Source organism: Nerophis ophidion, linkage group LG12 (assembly GCF_033978795.1).
Source record: "Nerophis ophidion isolate RoL-2023_Sa linkage group LG12, RoL_Noph_v1.0, whole genome shotgun sequence".
Taxonomy (NCBI): domain Eukaryota; kingdom Metazoa; phylum Chordata; class Actinopteri; order Syngnathiformes; family Syngnathidae; genus Nerophis; species Nerophis ophidion.
The window spans coordinates 1,485,923-1,512,595 of record NC_084622.1 but is presented as its reverse complement, the minus strand read 5'-3'; the positions used below and the strand labels follow the sequence as shown (position 1 = coordinate 1,512,595).

The 26,673-nt window shown below is 35.6% G+C and overlaps 1 protein-coding gene across 4 annotated transcripts in view; it reads right to left on the bottom strand.

The window, feature by feature from the left end:
• LOC133562874 (1-phosphatidylinositol 4,5-bisphosphate phosphodiesterase zeta-1-like) overlaps positions 1-26,673 on the bottom strand; it is a 67,293-nt gene that overhangs the window by 18,061 nt on the left and 22,559 nt on the right. For 3 of the 4 annotated variants that reach the window (XM_061916682.1, XM_061916683.1, XM_061916684.1), the window contains exons 4-8: positions 23,095-23,289; positions 22,825-22,981; positions 15,552-15,668; positions 12,851-13,023; positions 10,537-10,663 (exon numbers count right to left, since the gene is read on the bottom strand). In XM_061916682.1, the coding sequence (XP_061772666.1) occupies positions 10,537-10,663; positions 12,851-13,023; positions 15,552-15,668; positions 22,825-22,981; positions 23,095-23,289 (769 nt within the window). The remainder of the gene's footprint in view (positions 1-10,536; positions 10,664-12,850; positions 13,024-15,551; positions 15,669-22,824; positions 22,982-23,094; positions 23,290-26,673) is intronic. The other variant, XM_061916681.1, reaches the window with a different exon arrangement.

Sequence of the window (26,673 nt, the reverse complement as noted above, 5' to 3'; positions counted from 1 at the left end):
TCCATTTACAGTAATATACACTACATTTTGAGGTGAAATTATTGCAACTTACCATATATATTTTTTTACATTTTAGTTTAAAAAAAAAAAAAAAACTATTAAAATGCATTTAAAAAATTGTGTAATAATAGTAATCACTGTTTGAAGCGGCCCTCTGGGACCCAACATAACTGCGATGTGGCCCTCGGTAAAAACCACTTTGACACCTCTGCTATAAATTAATTGTACTTGTCACTTTTTATCTGTAAGAGGAGCAACAAAGTGTACTTTTTTTTATTCATGGTAAAAAACAAATGTAAATTTTACAGTAAAATTCTGGCAACTGAGCTGCCTTCTTTTTTTTTTTGTTTTACCAAATAAAATAGCAGTACAGTTTTTCCATTTACAGTAATATACACTACATTTTGAGGTGAAATTATTGCAACTTAACATTTTTTGGAAATGTTATTTTAAAAAAAATCTAATAAAATGTGGTGCCGTTTTGGCATTTACAGTAATACACTGAAAAATCTACAGTTCTACAAAAAAAAAAAACTGGCAGCTCAGGTGCCAACATTTCACTGTAAAATTCAAGTTTTTATTTACAGTAAAAAAACTAATGTAAATTTTACAGTAAAATTCTTGTAACTGAGCTGCCTTTTTTTTTTACCATAAAAACAGCAGTTCAGTTTTTCTATTTACAGTAATATACACTACATTTTGAGGTGAAATTATTGCAACTTAACATATTTTTGGGAAATGTTATTTAAAAAAAAAAACATCTAATAAAATGTGGTGCCGTTTTTGCATTTACAGTAATACACTGAAAAATTTACAGTTCCACAAAAAAACTTGGCAGCTCAGGTGCCAACATTTTACTGTAAAAATGCAGTTGTTTTATTTACAGTAAAAAACTAATGTAAATTTTACAGAAATTCTGGTAACTGAGCTGCCTTTTTTTTCCACCTTACAAACAGCAGTACTGTTTTTCAATTTACAGTAAAATACACTACATTTTGAGGTGAAATTATTGCAACTTACCATATTTTTTGGAAATGTTATTTTAAAAAAAATCTAATAAAATGTGGTGCCGTTTTGGCATTTACAGTAATAAACTGAAAAATCTACAGTTCTACAAAAAAAAAAAAAAAAAACTGGCAGCTCAGGTGCCAACATTTTACTGTAAAAATGCAAGTTTTTTATTTATAGTAAAAAGACGAATGTAAATTTTACAGTAAAATTCTGGCAACTGAGCTGCCTTTTTTTTTTTACCATAAAAACATCAGTTCAGTTTTTCCATTTACAGTAATATACACTACATTTTGAGGTGAAATTATTGCAACTTAACATATTTTTTCACATTTTAGTGTAAAAAAATATACTAATAAAATGCATTTAAAAAATTGTGTAATAATAGTATTCACTGTTTGATGCGGCCCTCTGGGGCCAAACATAACTGATGTGGCCCTCGGTAAAAACACTTTGACACTTCTGCTATAAGCTAATTGTACTTGTCACTTTTTTTCTGCATGAGTAGCAACAAAGTGTACTTTTTTTAAATTACAGTAAAAAACAAATGTAAATTTCACAGTAAAATTCTGGTAACTGAGCTGCCTTTTTTTTTTTTTACCATAAAAACATCAGTATTGTTTTTCCATTTACAGTAAAACACGATACATTTTGAGGTAAAATTATTGCAACTTATTATATTTTTGGGAAATTTTATTTTTTTTAAATCTAATAAAATGTGGTGCCGTTTTGGCATTTACAGTAATACACTGTAAAATCTACAGTTGTACAAAAAAACTGCCAGCTCAGGTGCCAAAATTTTACTGTTAACATTTTTTTTTAATTTACAGTAAAAAAAACGAATGTACATTTTACAGTAAAATTCTGGCAACTAAGCTGCCTTTTTTTTTTACCAAATAAAATAGCAGTACTGTTTTTCCATTTACAGTAATATACACTACATTTTGAGGTGAAATTATTGCAACTTAACATATTTTTGGGAAATTTTATTTTAAAAAAATCTAATAAAATGTGGTGCCGTTTTGGCATTTACAGTAATACACTGAAAAATCTATAGTTGTACAAAAAACTGCCAGCTCAGGTGCCAAAATTTTACTGTTAACATTTTTTTTTAATTTACAGTAAAAAAAAAACGAATTTTACAGTAAAATTCTGGCAACTAAGCTGCCTTTTTTTTACCAAATAAAATAGCAGTACCGTTTTTCCATTTACAGTAATATACACTACATTTTGAGGTCAAATTATTGCAACTTAGCATATTTTTGGGAAATGTTATTTAAAAAAAAAAACATCTAATAAAATGTGGTGCCGTTTTTCCATTTACAGTAATACACTGAAAAATGTACAGTTCCACAAAAAAACCTGGCAGCTCAGGTACCAACATTTTACTGTAAAAATGCAAGTTTTTTATTTACAGTAAAAAAAATTAATGTCAATTTTACAGTAAAATTCTGGCAACTGAGCTGCCTTCTTTTATTTTTTACCAAATAAAATAGCAGTACCGTTTTTCCATTTACAGTAATATAGACTACATTTTGAGGTGAAATTATTGCAACTTAACATATTTTTTGGAAATGTTATTTAAAAAAAATCTAATAAAATGTGGTGCCGTTTTAGCATTTACAGTAATACACTGAAAAATCTACAGTTGTACAAAAAAAACTGCCAGCTCAGGTGCCAAAATTTTACTGTAAACATTTTTTTTAATTTACAGTAAAAAAAACTAATGTACATTTTACAGTAAAATTCTGGCAACTGAGCTGCTTTTTTTTTTACCAAATAAAATAGCAGTACCGTTTTTCCATTTACAGTAATATACACTACATTTTGAGGTCAAATTATTGCAACTTACCATATTTTTTGGAAATGTTATTTAAAAAAAAATCTAATAAAATGTGGTGCCGTTTTGGCATTTACAGTAATACACTGAAACATCTACAGTTCTACAAAAAAAAACCTGGCAGCTCAGGTGCCAACATTTTACTGTAAAATGCAGTTTTTTTATTTATAGTGAAAAAACTAATGTAAATTTTACAGTAAAAGTCTGGCAACTGAGCTGCCTTTTTTACCCTAAAAACAGCAGTACTGTTTTTCCATTTACAGTAATATACACTACATTTTGAGGTGAAATTATTGCAACTTACCATATTTTTTTTTTTTACATTTTAGTTAAAAAAAAAATAAACTAATAAAATGCATTTAAAAAATTGTGTAAATATAGTAATCACTGTTTGAAGCGGCCCTCTGGGGCCAAACATAACTGCGATGTGGCCCTCGGTAAAAAACACTTTGACACCTCTGCTATAAGCTAATTGTACTTGTCACTTTTTTTCTGCATGAGTAGCAGCAAAGTGTAATTTTTTTATTTACAGTAACAAAACAAAGGTAAATTTTACAGTAAAGTTCTGGTAACTGAGCTGCCTTTTTTTTCCGCATTAAAAACAGCAGTACAGTTTTTCCGTTTACAGTAAAACACTACATTTTGAGGTGAAATTATTGCAACCTACCGTATTTTTTGGAAATGTTATTTTTTTTAATCTAATAAAATGTGGTGCCGTTTTGGCATTTACAGTAATACACTGAAAAATCTACAGATCTACAAAAAAAAAAAACTGGCAGCTCAGGTGCCAACATTTTATTGTAAAATGCAAGTTTTTATTTATAGTAAAAAAACTAATGTAAATTTTGCAGTAAAATTCTGGCAACTGAGCTGCCTTTTTTTTTTTTTACCATAAAAACATCAGTTCAGTTTTTCCATTTACAGTAATATACACTACATTTTGAGGTGAAATTATTGCAACTTACCATATTTTTTTCACATTTTAGTGTAAAAAAATATATACTAATAAAATGCATTTGAAAAATTGTGTAATAATAGTATTCACTGTTTGAAGCGGCCCTCTGGGGCCAAACATAACTGCGATGTGGCCCTCAGTGAAAACCACTTTGACACCTCTGCTATAAGCTAATTGTACTTGTCACTTTTTATCTGCATGAGTAGCAACAAAGTGTACTTTTTTTTTAATTACAGTAAAAAACAAATTTAAATTTTACAGTAAAATTCTGGTAACTGAGCTGCCTTTTTTTTTTTACCATAAAAACATCAGTATTGTTTTTCCATTTACAGTAAAACACGATACATTTTGAGGTGAAATTATTGCAACTTAACATATTTTTAGGAAATGTTTTTTTTTTTTAAATCTAATAAAATGTGGTGCCGTTTTGGCATTTACAGTAATACACTGAAAAATCTACATTTGTACAAAAAAACTGCCAGCTCAGGTGCCAAAATTTTACTTTAAACATTTTATTTTTAAATTTACAGTAAAAAAAACTAATGTACATTTTACAGTAAAATTCTGGCAACTGAGCTGCCTTATTTTTTTACCAAATAAAATAGCAGTACAGTTTTTCCATTTACAGTAATATACACTACATTTTGAGGTCAAATTATTGCAACTTAACATATTTTTTGGAAATGTTATTTTTAAAAAAAAACATCAAATAGAATGTGGTGCGGTTTTTGCATTTACAGTAATACACTGAGAAATTTACAGTTCCACAAAAAAACCTGGCAGCTCAGGTGCCAACATTTTACTGTAAAAATGCAATTTTTTTATATACAGTAAAAAAAATAATGTACATTTTACAGTAAAATTCTGGCAACTGAGTTGCCTTCTTTTTTTTTTACCAAATAAAATAGCAGTACAGTTTTTCCATTTACAGTAATATACACTACATTTTGAGGTGAAATTATTGCAACTTAACATATTTTTTGGAAATGTTATTTAAAAAAAATCTAATAAAATGTGGTGCCGTTTTGGCATTTACAGTAATACACTGAAAAATCTACAGTTCTACCAAAAAAAAAAACCTGGCAGCTCAGGTACCAACATTTCACTGTAAAATGCAAGTTTTTATTTACAGTAAAAAAACTAATGTAAATTTTACAGTAAAATTCTTGCAACTGAGCTGCCTTTTTTTTTTTACCATAAAAACAGCAGTTCAGTTTTTCCATTTACAGTAATATACACTACATTTTGAGGTGAAATTATTGCAACTTAACATATTTTTGGGAAATGTTATTTTAAAAAAAATCTAATAAACTTTGGTGCCGTTTTGGCATTTACAGTTATACACTGAAAAATCTACAGTTCTACAAAAAAACTGCCAGCTCAGGTGCCAAAATTTTACTGTAAACATTTTTTTTTAATTTACAGTAAAAAAAAAAACTAATGTACATTTTACAGTAAAATTCTGGCAACTGAGCTGCCTTTTTTTTTTTTACCAAATAAAATAGCAGTACAGTTTTTCCATTTACAGTAATATACACTACATTTTGAGGTGAAATTATTGCAACTTAACATATTTTTTGGAAATGCTATTTAAAAAAAAAAAAACATCTAATGAAATGTGGTGCTGTTTTTGCATTTACAGTAATACACTGAGAAATTTACAGTTCCACAAAAAAAAACCTGGCAGCTCAGGTGCCAACATTTTACTGTAAAAATGCAGTTTTTTTATTTACAGTAAAAAAACGAATGTAAATTTTACAGTAAAATTCTGGCAACTGAGCTGCCTTTTTTTTTTTTTTTTTACCAAATAAAATAGCAGCACAGTTTTTCCATTTACAGTAATATACACTACATTTTGAGGTGAAATTATTGCAGCTTAACACATTTTTTGGAAATGTTATTTTACAGTAAAAAAAAAAAAAACTAATGTAAAATTTACAGTAAAATTCTGGCAACTGAGCTGCATATTATTATAAAAAAAATTTTTACCATAAAACAGCAGTACAATTTTTCCATTTACAGTAATACACTCTACATTTAGGGGGGCGGCATGGCGTAGTGGGTAGAGCGGCTGTGCCAGAAACCTGAGGGTTGCAGGTTCCCTCCCTGCCTATTGACATCCAAATCGCTGCTATTGTGCCCTTGGGCAAAGACACTTCACCCTTGTCCCCGGGACCATTCACACTGGTGAATGAATGATGAATGAATGAATGATAGGTGGTGGTCGGAGGGGCCGCTTCCGTCAGTCTACCCCAGGGCAGCTGTGGTTACAGATGTAGCTTACCACCACCAGGTGTGAATGAATGATGGCTTCTCACTTCTCTGCGAGAGCTATGAGTATATAACAATAGCATAATTTCACCTCAAAATTAATATTTTGGGGTGAAATTATTGCAACTTACCATGTATATATATATATATTTTTTTTTTTATTCTAATAAAATGCATACAAAAATTGAGAAATAATAGTATTCACAGTTTGAAGCGGCCCTCTGGGGCCAAACATAACTGCAATGTGGCCCTCGGTGACACCTCTGATCCAGAGGATCACCATCTGGATTCAGGACTTTACTATTGAAGGTCGAGCCTGGCAAAGATCTGCACTCCCTGAGGGCTTTTTTTTAATGATCTATAAAATGAGATATTTGCATATCTGGGAGGAAATAATTAGACTTATATAGTATTTCTTTTTTATGATTGACCTTTTGGAAGTGATTTGCAGAAGTGGGGAGACGAGCCAAAAAATGTACTCAAGTAAGAGTAACTTTTCTCTAAAGCAGTGATTCTCAAACGGTGGTACCTCCTCCTAGTGGCACGCCAAATAATCACTGAAATATTAAAACTAGGGGTGGGCAAATTAATGCGTTAATTATGAGTTAACTCATCAATCTATTAACGCCGACAATTATTTTATCGCACATTTGCGTATGTTGTTTATATGCTTTTATTTTGTTAACGCCTTTTCTTAACAAGATGGCATCTCCCGGATGTACTTTGGCGTGGAGGGGCTCTTGGTAAAGATGGAACATTTGGCAAAAATACCGGACAATTCTGCAAATTTCATGGCTGGCTTACAGCGTGGTCACTCCGGGATCACTTACGACCGCCAGACAATTCTGGATGTGGATAGATCGGGCCGTTTTGGACTGAATGACGCATGCTTGCTAGACCGGCTAGCTAGCATGGGAATACTTTGCCGGCTACATCCAGCGGCCTGTGAAGCAGCGGAGTATATGTGTTGTCTGTCTATTTATGAATAATGCAGACCAGGAGTGTTGGCTGAGTTCTTAACGTTTACTTTCAGAGCGTGCATATCACAACATACAAGATGCCGTCATGGCAACACAACCTATACCGGGCTACCGCGCATGCTCGTCACTCCTGTTGCATGCTGGGTAGGGTAGTTCTTTTTTTCCCTGGCTCATAACATCACAATATAGTACCATGTATATGATGCCTTCAGTTTATCAAAGCACCAAGCAAACAATCGGAAAATTCCCATCATATCAATTCCTAGATATGGTCATAATTATTTTAAGTGCACTACGCAGAATAAACACAACATTATTAATATTGCTACTACGGATAATTTGATCAAAAATTCCCTAAAACAGCCCACTACCTATAATATAGGTTTTTTAAACATAAGATCCCTGATAAAAAAAATGTTTCTGCTGTTACCTCAGAAATTGCCTGTTCAGATGTTATGATTGTGGCTCAGAGATTTGTATGTAGATTATATTTATTTTCCATAACAAACAGGATAACTTAAATACCCTGGCAGTGGCAATAAGCTTAAATGTTTGTATTTACATTTTTTGAGTTGATTTTCATAAAATATGCTATTTAACTGCTACTGTTTAACAAGGACTGATTTAAATTGTGTTTGCACAACAAATGTTTTGGCGCTTTTGTTCATGTGGGAGAATATTCCAATAAAGGTGCACTACACACTACTTTTGAATTCATTATTGGGCTTTGCGTATACAATGCAGTTAATCACGATTAATCGGAGAAATAGTGCGATTAACTTGGATTAAAATTTTTAATCGTTGCCCAGCCCTAATTAAAACACAGTGTTACTGTTCAAACTGTGTGTAGTGTCACATTGTAGTATTGAATTCCATCCAGCCATCCATTCATTCATTTTCTACCGCTTATTCCCTTTTGGGGTCGCGTGGGGCACTGGCGCCTATCTCAGCTACAATCGGGCGGAAGGCGGGGTAGACCCTGGACAAGTCGCCACCTCATCGCAGGGCCAACACAGTATTGAATTGTTTTTAGTAAATACTTAGGCCTACTATGCCACTGTGTTTTAAAGGTTGGTCATTATGTTGGTACTTGGAGAGCCAAGTGTTTTTTGAGGTGGGACTTGGTGGGAAAACAGTGCTTCAGAGGAATATGACTTAAGTAAAAGTGAAAAGGGAGTCATTTACATAATTACGTGAGTTTAAGTAAATATTCTGGGGGGGAAAAACTATTCAAGAACCAGTTAACTTCTGATTTATTTAATAGCTATTTTGAAGTGGTTCTGGGACCACAACAGGTATGTGTGTGTGTGTGTGTGTGTGTGTGTGTGTGTGTGTTCTTGGATTTCTACCCTTCTTGAGACATCAACAAGGAAAAGTAGCTTCCATATGAGGAGGTGTGAACAGGTTAGGACATAAATCATGGTCCCAATACGGAAAACCATTGCATCTAAAAGAGAATTCCTCATTTGCAGCCCTGGTGGTGAAATCTGTCAAAATGAGGGTGGTCCCAAAAAGGAGGAATTTTTCAAATTGACTGTGTGTCGGTTTTAAAAGTGCTCCCCCTCTGGTCATAATATGAAATAACAAGTGTGTGTAAAAATTTAAAGTGCTCCCCCTCTGGCCAAAATTAATAAAAAGGTGTACTTCCCTTTCGTTCTATTTCTTCCAAATCTAAAACACAAATCCAAAAACAAAATTAAGGCAGTTTTTCAATTTTAATTATATATGGCAGATTTGAAAACAAACAAAAAAGGGCTGATTTTCATTAAAATATCACCATAATATTTGATTCTGTGCTGTTTTCTTTTTATGGATTTTTATTTTTCCACATAAACGCAAAAATCCGATTCTTGTTAATCCAAAATGCAAAAATGCTTGGTTATCTATATGATGACAAATTGAACCGGAAGCAGTATTTTTAGCTTCTTCTTCGCGTTTAGCATGTTTTTAGCATAACATTAACAATTTTGGTCCGTGTACCTTCTGGTCATTCCATTTCCAATCCTTAAATGCAAATCAAAAAAATATTTTCGGGCCATTTTCATTTCTGAAACAAAAGTTGGACAACTATTTAATAAAACTTTTTTAAAATGACAATAGGAATCCTGCTGAACAAAAATGTTAGCGTTCCGCTAAAAACACGCTAAACGTGAAGGAAAAGCTAAAATACTGCTTCCGGTTTAATTTGTCATCACATAGAAAAACATTAATTTTTGCATTTTGGATAAACATTGATTACATTTTTGCGTTTATCTGTAAAATCCTAAATCCATGAAAGAAAAACAGCACAAAATCGAATTTTATGGCTATATTTGAATGAAAATCAGTCTGTGGAATTTGCCCTCCCGTGGGTCCTCAAGACTATCAAGCATCGCGATGAGAGCCCGGATCAGGGTTACAATAAAGTTTTTATTTAGGATTGTGCAGCAGTTTGCTTTCCAGCAAGTGTCCGCTTGTCGCTCTTGCTCGTGCTCTCGCTCCAGCTCCAACAACTCTCTCCTCCCGGCTGCTGCCGTTTAACAGAGCGGCAGGTGATCAGATAACCAGGCCCAGGTGGGCCGTCTACGTGTCATGACCTGGACTTTGGCGTGGATTGTTTTCCCGAGGTGCGTGAACGTAATGACATCTTTTAATTTTAACATTCAAAAAAACTGCAAAAACAAAGGGGATAAACAAAAACTCGCACAAAGGCAGAACTATGGACACAAACCAAAACTTGCAAACTATGGCATGAATAAAGAAAACTTACTTGGAATGAGAAAAGAGCATGAAAAAGAGCAGCATGGATCATCAGCATGAATAAAAAGGGGGTATAGAAGGTGATGTCGCCAGGCTGACTCCCTGGCAACTGCAGGCTTAAATAGTGATGTGGTGATTGACCACAGGTGCATGAGTTCAAATGAATCAGGTGTGTGACATGAGGACAGGTGAAAACCAATGGGTTGTCATGAAAACAAAACAAGGAGTGAAAAAACAGGAACTGTCAAAATCCAACAACCAACAGAACATAGCCAAACTAAACATGATCACTAGGACATGACACTATGCACCTGGCGCTGATTTCGACGCTGGTCCTGGCACACCCCACTTCACTGCAGGCCCGCAGGCCACCCCCCCCTCCACACAGCCCTTTTTTGTTTGTTTTCAAATAGGCCATATATCGTAAAAATCGAGAAACAGCCCTTACTTGGTTTTTTGATTTGCCTTTAAGAATTGGAAATAGAAGAAAGGTAAATGGACCACATTTGTCCAGCAGGTGTCTTTTTGTCATTTAAAAAAAAAAGTTTTATTAAATAGTTTTCCAACTTTTGTTTCAGAAATGAAAATAGAAAAAATGGTCCAATATGTTTTGAGGAGGATTTTCATTAGAGAATTGGAAATAGATTGAACATTCCGGAAGGTACATGGACCCTCCGCTTTAGTCCTCCAATAAAAGTGCAGACTGCCAAAGTGGCGCACCTTAAAAGTTTTGCAGTACTTACAGTTGTTTTTGACAGTGTGTGTGGTTTTCCTGCTGCAGTCCGATGCGATCCCGTGAATCTCCACTCTGACAAAAGGGTCCAGAGCCTTGCCACTCCTGGGAACAGGTAGGTTGGAGCCACTGATCACCTGTAGTTGGCACATGTGTGTGACTATTTAACATAAACATAGATAACACATCTCTTCTTAATAGTCAATAAAAATAAGATTTTTATGCTAAACAACAGGGTGGGATATTGTTTTCCTGAACAGATGAATAATTTACAAGTTGGCTTCTTTAAATGCTACTCAGGATTCAAACAGTGTTGACTCGAGGCTGCAATGTTTCTCCTTGAAATGATCAAATGACTACGGTGACAATGCAAATAAAAGTGACGGCCCCCCCGACTCACTCATCCCGTCTATATTTTATAAAGATTCACTGTTTGATCTCTGCTTTTGGTCCACACTGAAAGGTTTTGAAAGGCTTTTGTTCATTTCTTTTTTTTAATTCAAAATTAAGTGTAGTTACCTAAGTGGAGGGGAGTAAATGAGAAGAAAGCAAACTGTTCTTTTTATTTATAAAAATCTACCGATCTACCTATCAACCTTCTTTTTATCAGTGACACTGAAAGGCGCAAATGTTTTCCTAGCGCCTTACTGCGCCGTCACTGATAATGGCTAAATATCCTTTCACATTGTTTCTGGGCCCAAAGGACGCAGCATGAAGCACTTGTTTCATATGGTAGACTTACTGGGTTTGATCCCCAGTGATAGTCATAATTTATGTTAAATTAGATTAAATTTGTCATTTCCCACCAAAAAATATTAAAGATTTGATTTCCTTTGAATTGGGTTTAGTCCCCCCCCAAAAAAACATTAAATCTAAATAAAGTTTGAGTCAAATAGTATAAAAATTGCTCTACACAAATAATGTATGATAAAGGATAAATGGGTTGTACTTGTATAGCGCTTTTCTACCTTCAAGGTACTCAAAGCGTTTTGACACTACTTCCACATTCACACACTGATGGCAGGAGCTGCCATGCAAGGCGCTAACAAGCACCCATCAGGAGCAAGGGTGAAGTGTTTTGGTCAAGGACACAACGGACTTGACGAAGTTGGTACTAAGAGGGGATTGAACCAGGGACCCTCGGGTTGCGCACGGCCACTCTGCCACTGCGCCATATATATATATATATATATATATATATATATATATATATACATGAAAACATTCATGCAGAGAGGGAAATCACAACTAAGTCAATTGACCAAAAGTGTATTTATGAAACAGTTATTAAGCAGTGGCACAAACATTCATGTAATTTCCAAAACAGAAAGTGCAAGATTGTCAGACATTTTAAGTGTGAAATGAGCTGCATAATAGGAAATCAAATAGTATTTGTCCTTCACTATGTGGTAGGTTACTACGGACGTGATGAAATTCTCTTCATTCTCTAGCCCAGGGGTCACCAAAACGGTGCCCGCGGCCACCAGGTCGCCCGTGAGGACCAGATGAGTCGCCCGCTGGCCTGTTCTAAAAATAGCTCAAATAGCAGCACTTACCAGTGAGCTGCCTCTATTTTTAAAATTGTATTTATTTACTAGCAAGCTAGTCTTGCTTTGCTCGACATTTTTAATTCTAAGAGAGACAAAACTCAAATTGAATTTGATAATCTAAAAAAATATTTAAAAGACTTGGTCTTCACTTGTTTAAATAAAATTTATTTGCTTCTTATATCTTTCAGAGACAATTTTAGAGAAAAAATACAACCTTAAAAATGATTTTAGGATTTTTAAACACATATACCTTTTTACCTTTTAATCCCCCTTCTAGGGGACCGAAAGCAATGTACATATATATACACATACATATATATATATATACATTATATATATATATATATATATATATATATATATATATATATATATATATATATATATATATATATATATACACATATATACATACATATATAAAACATTTATTATGTGAAATGGTACGCATGAGGATGTACGAGACAATCTGCCCAACAACAAGAGGATAAAAGAAAATAAGAAACTTATCGACTACAACTGGATAAAAATGGCGGACACAGGCGAAGCTCTTTGGGCAAACCTTGACCATATATGGAGATGTCTGCGTATATTAGTAAGGCAAAATACGTCACTAAAGTTAAAATTCCAAATGGCTCGTTTGGAAGAAGGCAACATTGTTTTAAAAAGAAAAAAAATATATATATATATATATATATATATATTATATATATATATATATAGGGGGTTAGGCTAGGGTTGCTGTGGATCAGTAGGCCGCTGTCACGGTCGTACCTTGAGCAGCAGGTGTGTTGGTTGCACGCCGCGCTGACTGCCGCCAGGATCAAAGCTCTTCTGACTGGACATGAGCACTGCAGGCTTTAAGACATACCCACAGCCCCCGTTGTCCTGGAAACGGCCATCATTAAGGTCCATTGGCATTCCCAGGGACTGGAAATTGAGTGCCACTGCAAAATACCACAAGGCCAATGGTGAGGAATGAACAAAATCAAGCTTTTTCCTTTTTTTTTGTTTTTTCTAAAATGAGAAGCTTTCGTTTGATGTGGAGGAGGGAGGACATGATGCATCTGCAACCATCCTCCATGTTGCATCATGGGCAGAAAATGTTCTTCCCTACTCTTGTGTACAAACCCCGTTTCCATACGAGTTGGGAAATTGTGTTAGATATAAATATAAACAGAATACAATGATTTACAAATCCTTTTCAACTCATATTCAGTTGAATATGCTACAAAGACAACATATTTGATGTTCAAACTCATAAACTTTATTATTTTTTTGCAGATAATAATGAACTTAGAATTTTATGGCTGCAACACGTGCCAAAGTAGTTGGGAAAGGGCATGTTCACCACTGTGTTACATCACCTTTTCTTTTAACAACACTCAATAAACGTTTGGGAACTCAGGAAACTAATTGTTGAAGCTTTGAAAGTGGAATTCTTTCCCATTTTTGTTTTATGTAGAGCTTCAGTCATTCAACAGTTGTCGTATTTTACGCTTCATAACGTGCCACACATTTTCCATGGGAGACAGGTTTGTTGTAAAACGTGCTGAATGTGGCTTGGCATTGTCTTGCTGAAATAAGCAGGGGCTACCATGAAAAAGAAAACGCGCTTAAATGGCAGCATATGTTGTTCCAAAACCTGTATGTACCTTTCAGCCTTAATGGTGCCTTCACAGATGAGTAAGTTTCCCATGCCTTGGGCACTAATGCACCCCCATACCATCACAGATGCTGGTTATTGAACTTTGCGCCTATAACAATCCGAATGGTTCTTTTCCTCTTTGTTCTGGAGGACACCACGTCCTCTGTTTCCAAATATAATTTGAAATGTGGATTCGTCAGACCACAGAACACTTTTCCACTTTGCATCAGTCCATCTTATATGATATCGGGCCCAGAGAAGCCAGCAGCGTTTCTGGATGTTGTTGATAAATGGCTTTCGCTTTGCATAGTAGAGCTTTGACTTGCACTTACAAATGTAGCGACGAGCTGTATTTAGTGACAGTAGTTTTCTGAAGTGTTCCTGAGCACATGTGGTGATATCCTTTAGAGATTGATGTCGTTTTTTTATATAGTGCCGTCTGAGGGATGGAAGGTCACAGTCATTCAATGTTGGTTTCCGGCCATGCCGCTTACGTGGAGTGATTTCTCCAGATTCTCTGAACCTTTTGATGAAATTATGGACCGTAGATGTTGAAATCCCTAAATTTCTTGCAATTGCACTTTGAGAAACATTGTTCTTAAACTGTTTGACTATTTGCTCACCCAGTTGTGGACAAAGGGGTGTACCTTGCCCCATCCTTTCTTGTGAAAGACTGAGCATTTTTGGGAAGCTGTTTTTATACCCAATCATGGCACCCACCTGTTCCCAATTAGCCTGCACACTTGTGAGATGTTCCAAATAAGTGTTTGATGAGCATTTCTCAACATTATCAGTATTTATTGCCACCTTTCCCAACTTCTTTGTCACGTGTTGCTGGCATTGAATTCTAAAGTTAATGATTATTTGCAAAATAAATTATTTTTTTTCAGTTTGAACATCAAATATGTTGTCTTTGTAGCATATTCAACTGAATATGGCTTGAAAAGGATTTGCAAATCATTGTATTCTGTTTATATTTACATCTAACACAATTTCCCAACTCATATGGAAACGGGGTTTGTACACAAGAGTAGGGAAGAACGCCAGTGAGAACAACAGATAATAACCAACTTCAAATCATGCAAGTTAATTATTCAGAAGACATTCTGCCGATTTGAAGTGGCATTGATCCATCCAGCCTGCAGCATCTTTCAAAAAAAAATACAAAACCTCAAAACCGCGCCATCACATCAGGCTGGCTTTCTAGGAGCCGAGGCAAAGAGAGCGAGGGCGACAGGAGCGGCAGACAAAACAGCAGCACACGCATCAAGGTCGCGCCTTTTAGCTTGTTTGTTTTTATCGAGCCGCGCCAGGAGACAGAGGGCGCGTGCACACCAGCTCGGCTTTGTCTGTTTCATTGAAGGAGAGCTCCAAAGAAATGGAACAGCAGAGAAGTTAGAATTGAACCAGGATGAAGTCAAGGGAAGTAATAGAAGCACATTTCAGTGGCGGTGAAATCAATTTAAAAACCATTTTAGTTTGTCTCCAGGTGAAAGGCAGATTAGGTGGTGCAGGGAAATGTTCTTTCACTGTTCATTAGACATGTTCCCCTTTAATGTTGCACTAAGCCAATGCAGTCTTTTTTCCTTCTTTTTTTTACACGAGGTAAGAGCTGCTTCGAATCAGTCCACTTTCAATTAATATTAACTGTCAATTTAATATGGAATTCACCTTTTAAGTTTGAAAAGGGCTTACAACTTCAACTAAATTTGTGCACATGAGAAAAATGAAAAGAAAAACATTGTTCTTTTTACGGTACTGTAAATATCCAAAATTCATGACCCTGTAAATAAGCAAAATAACAGTGTCATGTACACAAACACTCACCGAGCTGCGAGCCCACGTTCCAAAACTCCTGAGGGTTATAGTTGGAGGAAGACGTCCTGGAGCCTGCTGGGTAAATCCTGCTGAGGAACTTCTGATTGTGGTGAACAAATTCTTTACCTTCAAAAAAAGAGGATGCCACACAGTCAAAAGATGAACATAAAGGATGTATCATGTGAATAATCAGGGTGTAAAGCAGGGGTGTCCCAACTTTTTCCACAGAGGGCCGCACATGGTTACATTTAAGCATTAGGGGGCCATTTTGATCATTTTCATTTTCAAACCATAACAACATTTTTTTTTTTTTTAATCCTTAGGGCTCCTGGGGAGCATAGAGGGTCTCAGTCACTAAAATGTTAAAAACAAGTCAAGTTATTTGTATCTTTTATTTAATGCTTACAGTAAATCTCTATATCAACTTGAGGTTGATATAAAGTAAAACAAATAAGGTTTTATGCCTTTTCTGTCAAAGACAGCTTTGTTTTTTATAGTAAAATTGAAATATGCAGTATTTAGATAGATAGATAGTACTTTATTGATTATGCAGTATTTAGATAGATATATAATACTTTATTGATTATGCAGTATTTAGATAGATAGTACTTTATTGATTATGCAGTATTTAGATAGATAGATAGTACTTTATTGATTATGCAGTATTTAGATAGATAGATAGTACTTTATTGATTATGCAGTATTTAGATAGATAGATAGTACTTTATTGATTCCTTCAGGAGAGTTCCTTTATTTAGCAAGTAAAGCCCTCAAAGATCAATAATGCAGAACACCATTGATTTCAATTATTTAACATTTTTAAATAATCACAGTGAAAAGTTAAATAAAATCATACTAAACATATTTGAGATCCAAAAGGTTCCCCACTCATAAAGTGATGCATTTTTATTAGTTTTTTTTAACTTTTAAGACTTAAATTTCAAGATCAACTTCCGATATATCTGTCGATTTTAAGTTTGAACTATTATTTAGTTAGTTTTATGCTCTTTTTGTCAAAACTTGGATGTTTTTGAATGGCAACCACACAACATATGCAATATTTTTTCCACATAAAAAATTTTAAAGTGATAATTTTCAAGTAATAATTCAATATAACAGATTTTTTTGGGGAGCAATGGAAGAAAGTAAAGACAAAAGGGAAAAAAAAAACTGCCTGAATGGCAGCTTTGTGTCAACATTACCAATTTTTCTCATTAGATTTCACCTAATTCCACTTTTTTTTAATGTTTTTTAAAAAATTTTCAATACTATCAATTTTGCAATTTTTGCATAATGTGTGGCGGGCCCGTAAACGATTAAATGCGGGCCACAAATGGCCCCCCAGGTGCACTTTGGACACCCCTGGTGTAGAGGAAACCTTGTTTATTACCGTCCATTAGTTCCACGGAGCATTGGGGTAAATACATTTCCACAAAATTGAAATTATTCATTGTAAATAAAGCTTTAACGAGTAGTGGACGATTATATTTCTTGACAATAGTGGCGATGTCATCGCTCATGTTCTTCCATTTGGAAGTGGCTCACTCGCAAAAACATTGGCGGTGATAAAATGTAAACTTTGAGGCTATTTCCTCTTATCCTTGTTAAAAAAAATGACTATTAGTTTCATGGCGTGCTTGTTTTTTTTTTAAGTTATTTTGGATCATTTCTGTGTTCTGAGTTTTTGCACTATTGTGTGTGTGTGTGTGTGTGTGTGTGTGTGTGTGTGTGTTTGTATTTCTACCCTTCTTGAAACATCAACATGGAAAAGTACCTTCCATATGAGGACCGGTGAACAGGTTAGGACCAAACTCATGGTGACAATACGGAAAACCATCGCATCTAATAGAGAGCCAAATACTAGAGTCCGTGATCATTGCTCCAAAGTCAGGATTTTTTTTGTTGATTTAATGTGCATGCAAAAGTAAACATTAACAAGTGCAAAGGCGGCAATTTATGATAAAACAAGACGGCAGCTAAAGAAGGACTTACCTATTCCTACCCCAAAAGAACCTGGCAGGTGAGCATCTGATTTTACGACTTCCGGTGCTGACGTAAGACAACTCGCTTCCCATATGAGACCATAGGATGAACAAATACACTACGGTACGAAAACTATAGTGGACATTAACAGTTAGGTACTGGGTTGCCCAAAGTGCTGCACAGGGGCCCTCTGTAGTCCGTGACTCATTTGTCCTCAGCCTTAAGCACATTATATAAAAAAAAGAGATCTCATTTGGTGAAATATATCAAAATGAGGGTGGTCCCAAGAAAGAGGGATATTTCCAATTGACTGTGTCGGTGTTAAAAGTGCTCCCCCTCTGGTCATCATATGTCATAACAAGTGAGTGTAAGAAATTGAATTGCTCCCCCTCTGGTCAACATATGAAATAACAAGTGTGTGAGTGTGAATGTTGTCTATCTGTGTTGGCCCAGCGATGAGTTGGCGACTTGTCCAGGGTGTACCCTGCCTTCCGCCCGATTGTAGCTGAGATAGGCGCCAGTGCCCCCCGCGACCCCGAAAGGGAATAAGCGGTAGAAAATGGATGGATGGATGTAAGAAATTGAAGTGCTCCCTGGTCAACATATGAAATAACAAATGTGTGTAAGGAATTCAAATGCGCCCCCTTTGGTCAAATGTTTAAAAAATAAATAAATATGTATATAGGGACATACTGTAATAACTTGAAGTAAACAATAAAGATTTAAAAAAAAATAACAAAAAAAAACAAAAACAAAAAAGTAACTTTTTTTAAAATAATATTTGGAATAACTTCTCATATTCTTTTGGTTTCTGTAAAATTGCAATATGTTCTCGTATAATTATTAATTTTTTTATGTAAAATTATTTTTAATGCAAAATGATGACATTTGTCATAAAATTCTGACTTATCACAATATTGCCAATTATTTTTTGTTGTTCTTGTAAAATTACTTCCGTCATAATTTTGCCAGGTAAAATTTCCGATTATTATAACATTGCCAACATTTTTAAGTTTTCTTATAAAATTACGACTCTTTTCATATAATTGCCAACATTTTAAGCTTTTCTTGTTAAATTGCGACTGTGATATAGTAAAATTCCAACTTTTATCATAATATTGCACAAATGTTCAGTTTTTCTAGTACAATTTTGACTTGCATTGAGTTAAATTACGACTTCTATCATAACACTGCCAAATTATAAGTGTTTGTGAAACTGTGACCTTTTTCTTTTGAAATTTCAACTCATTTTTCACAGCAAGCTTTTTTATATTTGCATAATATGTATACAATATTAACGTTGTAAATACAAATCTTTATAGTTTATGAAATCTTAACAAAAAAAAGAAAGATTTTTCAAATTGACTGTGTGGGTTTCAAAAGTGCTCCCCTTCTGGTCAACATATGAAACAACAAGCGTGTGTAAAAATTTGAAGTGCTCCCCCTCTGGCCAAGATATGTAATAACAAGTGTGTGTATGAAATTAAAATGCGCCCCCTTTGGCCAAAATTAATCAATTAATAATGTATAGAAAGACATACTGTAATAACTTGAAGTAAATAATAAAGATTAAAACAATTACAAACAAAAAATAAAAAAAATAAAAATGTACTTAAAACTTACCTTTTTTATTTTTGCATAAAGTATGTATATATTATTAATGTTGTAAATACAAATCTTTATATGTGTAGAAAGGGTGGTCCTAAAGAGGTAGGCATTTTTCGAATGTCTCAAGAAGGCAACAAATATGTGAATGTGTGTGTGTGTGTTCTTGTATTTTTACCATTCTTAAGACACATAGTACTTTATTGATTCCTTCAGGAGAGTTCCTTCAGGAAACAAATACATCAACAAGGAAAAGTACCGGTGAACACCTAAGGAACAAAATCATGGTCCCAATACAGAAAACAATTGCATTTAATTGAGAATGTCTATCAATCCAAATTAGGGTGGTCCCAAAAAGGAGGGATTTTTCAAATGACTGTGTGTGTCAACATATGAAATAACAGGTGTGTGTAAAAAAATTTAAGTGCTCCACCTTTGGTCCACATATGTAATAACAAGTGTGTGTAAAAAAATTTTAAATGCGCCTACTTTGGCCAAAATTAATAAAAAATAAAAAATTATATAGAGACAGACTGTAATAACTTGATGTAAATAATGAAGGTTAAAACACAATTATAAACAAAATAAAAAACGGAAATCTTACCTGTTTTATATTTGCATAGTACGTACATATTATTAATGTTGTAAATACAAATCTTTATATGTCTAAAAAGGGTGGTCTTAAAGAAATAGGCATTTCTCAGAGGTCTCAAGAAGGTAACAAATACAAGAATGTGTGTATGTGTGTTTGTGTGTGAGTGTTATTGTATTTCTACCCTTCTTGGGACATCAACAAGGAAAACTACCTTCCATATGAGGAGGTGTGAACAAGTTAGGACATAAATAATGGTCCCAATACCGAAAACCATTGCATCGAATAGAGAATGTCTCATTTGCACCCTTGGTGGCGAACTATATCAAAATATGAAATAACAGGTGTGTGTAAAAATTTGAAGTGCTCCCCCTCTGGTCAACATATGTAATAATTAGTGTGTGTAAAAAAATTCAAAATGCGATCCCTTTGGCCAAAATTAATAAAAGTTAAAAAAATATATAGAGACATACTGTTACGTCTGTTCGGCATAGTGATGCCGGGTTCTATTCCCTCGAGGATGCATTGATTGATTGATTGATACTTTTATTAGTAGATTGCACAGTACAGTACATATTCCGTACAATTGACCACTAAATGGTAACACCCGAATAAGTTTTTCAACTTGTTTAAGTCGGGGTCCACGTTAATCAATTCATGGTACAAATATATACTATCAACATAATACAGTCATCACACAAGTTAATCATCATAGTATGTACATTGAATTATTTACATTATTTACAATCCGGGGGGTGGGATGAGGAGCTTTGGTTGATATCAGAACTTCGGTCATCAACAATTGCATCAACAGAGAAATGTGGACATTGAAACAGTGTAGGTCTTATTTAGTAGGATATGTACAGCCAGCAGAGAACATAGTGAGTTCAGATAGTATAAGAACAAGTATATACATTAGAAGTACATTTGAGTTGTTTATAATCCGGGGAGATGGGATGTGAATGGAGGAGGGTATTAGTAAAGTGTTGAAGTTGCCTGGAGGTGTTGTTTTAGAGCGGTTTTGAAGGAATATAGAGATGCACTTACTTTTATACCTGTTGGGAGTGCATTCCACATTGATGTGGCATAGAAAGAGAATGAGTTAAGACCTTTGTTAGATCGAAATCTGGGTTTAACGTGGTTTGTGGAGCTCCCCCTGGTGTTGTGGTTATGGCGGTTATTTACGTTAAGGAAGTAGTTTGACATGTACTTCGGTATCAAGGAGGTGTAGCGGATTTTATAGACTAGGCTCAGTGCAAGTTGTTTTACTCTGTCCTCCACCCTGAGCCAGCCCACTTTGGAGAAGTGGGTTGGATTGAGGTGTGATCTGGGGTGGAGGTCTAAAAGTAACCGGATTAGCTTATTCTGGGATGTTTGGAGTCTAGATTTGAGGGTTTTGGAGGTGCTGGGGTACCAGGAGGTGCAACCATAATCGAAGAAGGGTTGAATGAGAGTTCCCACTAGAATCCTCAAGGTGTTTTTGTTGACCAGAGAGGAGATTCTGTAGAGGAATCTTGTTCTTTGGTTGACCTTTTTGATCACCTTGGTTGCCATTTTATCACAGGAAAGATTAGCCTCTAGAATGGAACCTAGGTAGGTGATCTCATCCTTCCTGGTGATAACAATGTCACCCACTTTTATAGTGAAGTCACTGACCTTCTTAAGTTTGATATGGGACCCAAATAGGATGGATTCCGTTTTACCTAAGTGTATGGATAGCTTGTTGTCAGCGAGCCAGGTGCAAATATTGAGGAGTTCAGCACTGAGGATTTGTTCCACCTGTGACTTGTCTTTGCCGGATACCAGCAGGGCCGAGTCATCCGCAAACAGGAACAATTCACAGTGTCATGCTGATGGCATGTCATTCACGTATATTAGGAACAGTAAAGGTCCTAGTATACTCCCCTGAGGGACTCCACAGCTTACTGAGAGGGGAGGGGACATGGTGCCGTTCACCTCTACCACCTGTTTCCTCCCCTCCAAGTAAGATTGCATCCAGCTTGATGAGGTTTCGTCGAATCCGATTGCTCGGAGCTTATCCAACAGTATAGCATGGTTAACGGTGTCAAAGGCCTTCTGAATGTCCAGCATGACCATGCCGCAGTATTTGCCCGCGTCCACCTCATGTTTGATGTGGTCGGTCAGATAGAGAAGGCATGTGTCAGTGGAGTGGTTAGTTCTGAAGCCGGATTGGAATTTGTACATTAGTTTATTAGTAGCAAGGTATCTATCAACCTGTTCATAAACTATTTTCTCCATTACTTTCGAAATGGAACTGAGAATAGAAACAGGTCGGTAGTTACCAGGTTCTAATTTGCTTCCTTTTTTATAAAGGGGGGTTACTCTTGCTAAATCAAAAATTGAACACAGCAAAAGGTATGAACTACTAATTTATTTAACAAAAGGTGCTAGAGAACAAAAATACTGGAACTAAGAAAAGGCAAATAAAAGACGCTAGCATGAAAGCTAAGATAAACACATAGTAAACTAAACTGGCACATAGGCACACAAAGGGGAAACAAAACATTTAGCATGAGAGCTAAGAATGAATAAAATTGCGCAGCGTGAGAGCTCGCGAGAATGATACAGAAATTGCATGGAAGCAAAAGTGCAAAGCAGACGTACCGTTGTGTAAGAACAAATTTGGATCCCAGACTGAACAACAAAAGATGCAGGCTTATATAAGGCAGGTGATTAGTGAGGACAGGTGTGCAGGGCCGTGAGAAACAGGTGAAACTGATAAGCTACCATGGTGACCGACTTAAACAGGAAATAATGGGATCAGACGGAGAGTGAAAATAAAAATGGAACAACAAACGATAATATGAGGAGGATCCAAAAAGCGGATCTCAACACATACTGTACTAACTTGAAGTAATGAAGATTAAAAAACGATTACGAAAAAAATAAATAATGAAAAGCTTCCTTTTTTATAGTTGCGTAGTATGTATATATTATTAATGTTGTAAATACAAATCTTTATAGAGCTAGAAAGGGCGGTCCAGTTTTTGAAGGTCTCAAGAAGGTAACAAATATAAGAATGTGTGTGTGTGTGTGTGTGTGTTTGGCCTCACGACTGTAGTACACTCGGTGCCACTATACCTGTAACTTTTGCCAGCTTGCGGGCTTTTTTCTCCCCCATGGAGGTGTTCTCACAGTAGTTCTGACAGTCTTTGGAATGGCTGAAGCTGATGAACTTGACAGACACGGTGTAGGTGACAAGGTCAGACAGAGCGTCCGCCACCACCACCTTCTTCTTCTACTCAAATGAGACGAGACACAACGGCGGTTACAACAAGTGTGTGGAGTGTGACATGAATAAATATCATACTGTTCTCGTCTGTTTCAGCCTCAGCCTGCAGTCTGACTCACTTTGACAATCTTTCTGGGAGACCAAAACTTAAGTCTGCTCTGCAGATCGTCATCTTCCTCCTCCTCCTCTTCCTCCTCCTCCTCTTCCTCCTCGCCCTCATCTCCACTCTCGTCTGCCTCTGTCCCTGTCACTCCCTCTACCTTAGCACGAGGCTTTAGCTTTTTATTCTTAATGAGGATCTTATACTTTAGGTCCTGTGTGAAGATTTACACACACACATACACACACAATCCGTCAAACTATTCATTTGCACTTGAAATGAGTTGGGAAATTGTGTTAGATGTAAATATGAACGAAATACAATGATTTGCAAATCCTTTTCAACCCATATTCAGTTGAATATGCTACAAAGACAAGATATTTGATGTTCAAACTCAAAAACGTATTTTTTTTGGGGCAAATAATAATTCACTTAGAATTTCATGGCTGCAACACGTGCCAAAGTAGTTGGGAAAGGGCATGTTCACCACTGTGTTACATCACCTTTTCTTTTAACAACACTCAATAAACGTTTGGGAACTGAGGAAACTAATTCTTGAAGCTTTGAAAGTGGAATTCTTTCCCATTCTTGTTTTATGTAGAGCTTCAGTCATTCAACAGTCCAGGGTCTCCGCTGTCGTATTTTATGCTTCATAATGCGCCACACATTTTCCATGGGAGACAGTTCTGGACTGCCGGCGGGCCAGGAAAGTACCCGCACTCTATTTTTCCGAAGCCACGCTGTTGTAACACGTGCTGAATGTGGCTTGGCATTGTCTTGCTGAAATAAGCAGGGGCGTCCATGAAAAAGCCGGCGCTTAGATGGCAGCATGTGTTGTTCCAAAACCTGTATGTACCTTTCAGCATTAATGGTGCCTTCACAGATGTGTAAGTTACCCATGCCTTGGGCACTAATGCACCCCCATACCATCACAGATGCTGGCTTTTAAACTTTGCGTCCATAACAGTCTGGATGGTTCACTTCCCCTTCGGTCCACATGACCCAATGTCGAATATTTCCAAAAACAATTTGAAATGTCGACTCATCAGACCACAGAACACTTTTCCACTTTGCATCAGTCCATTTTAGATGATCTCGGGCCCAGAGAAGCCGGCGGCGTTTCTGGATGTTGTTGATAAATGGCTTTCGCTTTGCAAAGTAGAGCTTTAACTTGCACTTACAGATGTAGCGACAAATTGTATTTAGTGACGGTGGTTTTCTGAAGTGTTCCTGAGCCCATGTGGTGATATCCTTTAGAGATTGATGTCGGTTTTTCATACAGTGGTGTCTGAGGGATCGAAGGTCACGGTCATTCAATGTTGGTTTCCGGCCATGCCGCTTACGTGGAGTGATTTCTCCAGATTCTCTGAACCTTTTGATGATATTATGGAGCGTAGATGTTGAAATCCCTAAATTTCTTGCAATTGCACTTTGAGAAAGGTTGTTCTTAAACTGTTTGACTATTTGCTCACGCAGTTGTGGACAAAGGGGTGTACCTCGCCCCATCCTTTCTTGTGAAAGACTGAGCATTTTTTGGGAAGCTGTTTTTATAGCCAATCATGGCACCCACCTGTTCCCAATTAGCCTGCACACCTGTGGGATGTTCCAAATAAGTGTTTGATGAGGATTCCTCAACTTTATCAGTATTTATTGCCACCTTTCCCAACTTCTTTGTCACGTGTTGCTTGCATCAAATTCTAAAGTTAATGATTATTTGAAAAAAAAAAAAAAGTTTATCAGTTTGAACATCTATGTTGTCTTTGTAGCATATTCAAATGAATATGGGTTGAAAAGGATTTGCAAATCATTGTATTCGCTTTATATTTACATCTAACACAATTTCCCAACTCATATGGAAACGGGGTTTTTCTTGCAAATAATCACAGTCTTTATATGAATGGAAATGTACACTAGGAAGTAATATTGTCCCGATACCATATAGTTTTTCGATACTTTTCTAAGAAAAAAGGGGATTTTTACCACCTGAAAAGCTTAAAAATGTGTCTCCTCAGTTCCCAAATGTTTACTGAGTGTTGTTTAAAGGAAAGGCCATGTAACAGAATGGTAAAAATGCCCTTGTGCCAACTTTTTTGCAATATGTTGATGCCATTAAATTATAAGTTAATGATTTGCAAAAAAAATTAAATAAAGTTTCTTAGTTCAAACATTAAATATCTTGTCTTTGCAGTCTATTCAATTGAACACAAGTTGAAAAGGACTACACTGCAAAAACTGAAATCTATGTAAGATTGAATATCTCAAATAAGGGTGTTATTTTCTGTCTAATAAGATCATTCTTCTCACTAAGCAGATTTTATGTTAGTGTTTTACTTGTTTTTAGGGTTTTGATCCAAAATGATGTCAGTAAGATATTACAGCTTGTTGCTGAGATCTGATGACCTATATTGAGTAAAACATGCTTGAAACTAGAATATCAACTGTTGCAAAGCTGTGTCATTAACACAAGTACAAAACTACTATTTTAAAGTAATAGTTTCTTATTTCAAGCATTTAAAAAAAAAATCATGACTTTGACACAAACGTCTCTCATAATTAAAACAGATGACAAATGGACTTTGCTGTTTTATTTTCAATGAAGCAATAGAAAATAGGTACTCATATAGTAGTACAGTTGTTATTACTGAGAATATACTTATTTTAAGGTATTTTTGGGTTCATTGAGGTTACCTAATTTTACATGTTTTGGAAAGTCTTGCCAAGCCAAATTTTCTTGTTCTATTGGCAGATCATTTTGCTTTAGTTCAAGTAAAATACCCCTCATTTTTGTATTTTTTTCTTGTTTTTGAACACTGACTTTTTGCAGTGTAGCAAATCATTGTATTGTTTTTATTTACGATTTAGACAAAGTGCCAACTTCCCTGGTTTGGGGTTTTGTAAGGAAAACAACAGAGGAATAAGAAGAAAAGAGCACTGAAATGGAGAGCTGCAAGATGCTGCCGCCATCTCGGAAAAACGATTAATAGTCAATCTGGACATTTGTGCAACATTAACAGGGTCACACCTCACATTCGTAATTAGAAATAACCGTCACCTTGCTTGATATTATTGGAAATAACTGCCACTTCTCTGAATAAGCGACAAAATCAAAGTAGACGTGATGTATAATGCAATCACCTTGTATCAGTTGGTAAAAAGTCATGACATTTACAATAATTCAGTTGTTCTAATAAAGTCCTGAAGTTATAGTGCAGGTAAAAAAAAGTATATAGGACAGATATATGCTATCTTGTTTATTTGCAAGTCAATTGGGATAAAGCACTAAAATAACTTCCAACTTGCTGGTTGTCAGAGCAGACATAACAGCTTTTCTCTGACATCTAATAAGGAAGACATTTATTCGGGGAAGCTTTAAGAATCACGAGTCGCGCGGATGCAAATGCTCTCTGGCAATAACTTCCAAATGAAAAGCAGCTCTCAGACTAAAGCCCTTCATCCAGCTCATCATCTTGATTGGATGTTCTGTCGCCAGTCACTGCAAGGCTACAAACCCTGTTTCCATATGAGTTGGGAAATTGTGTTACATGTAAATATAAACGGAATACAATGATTTGCAAATCTTTTAAATAAATGATAAATG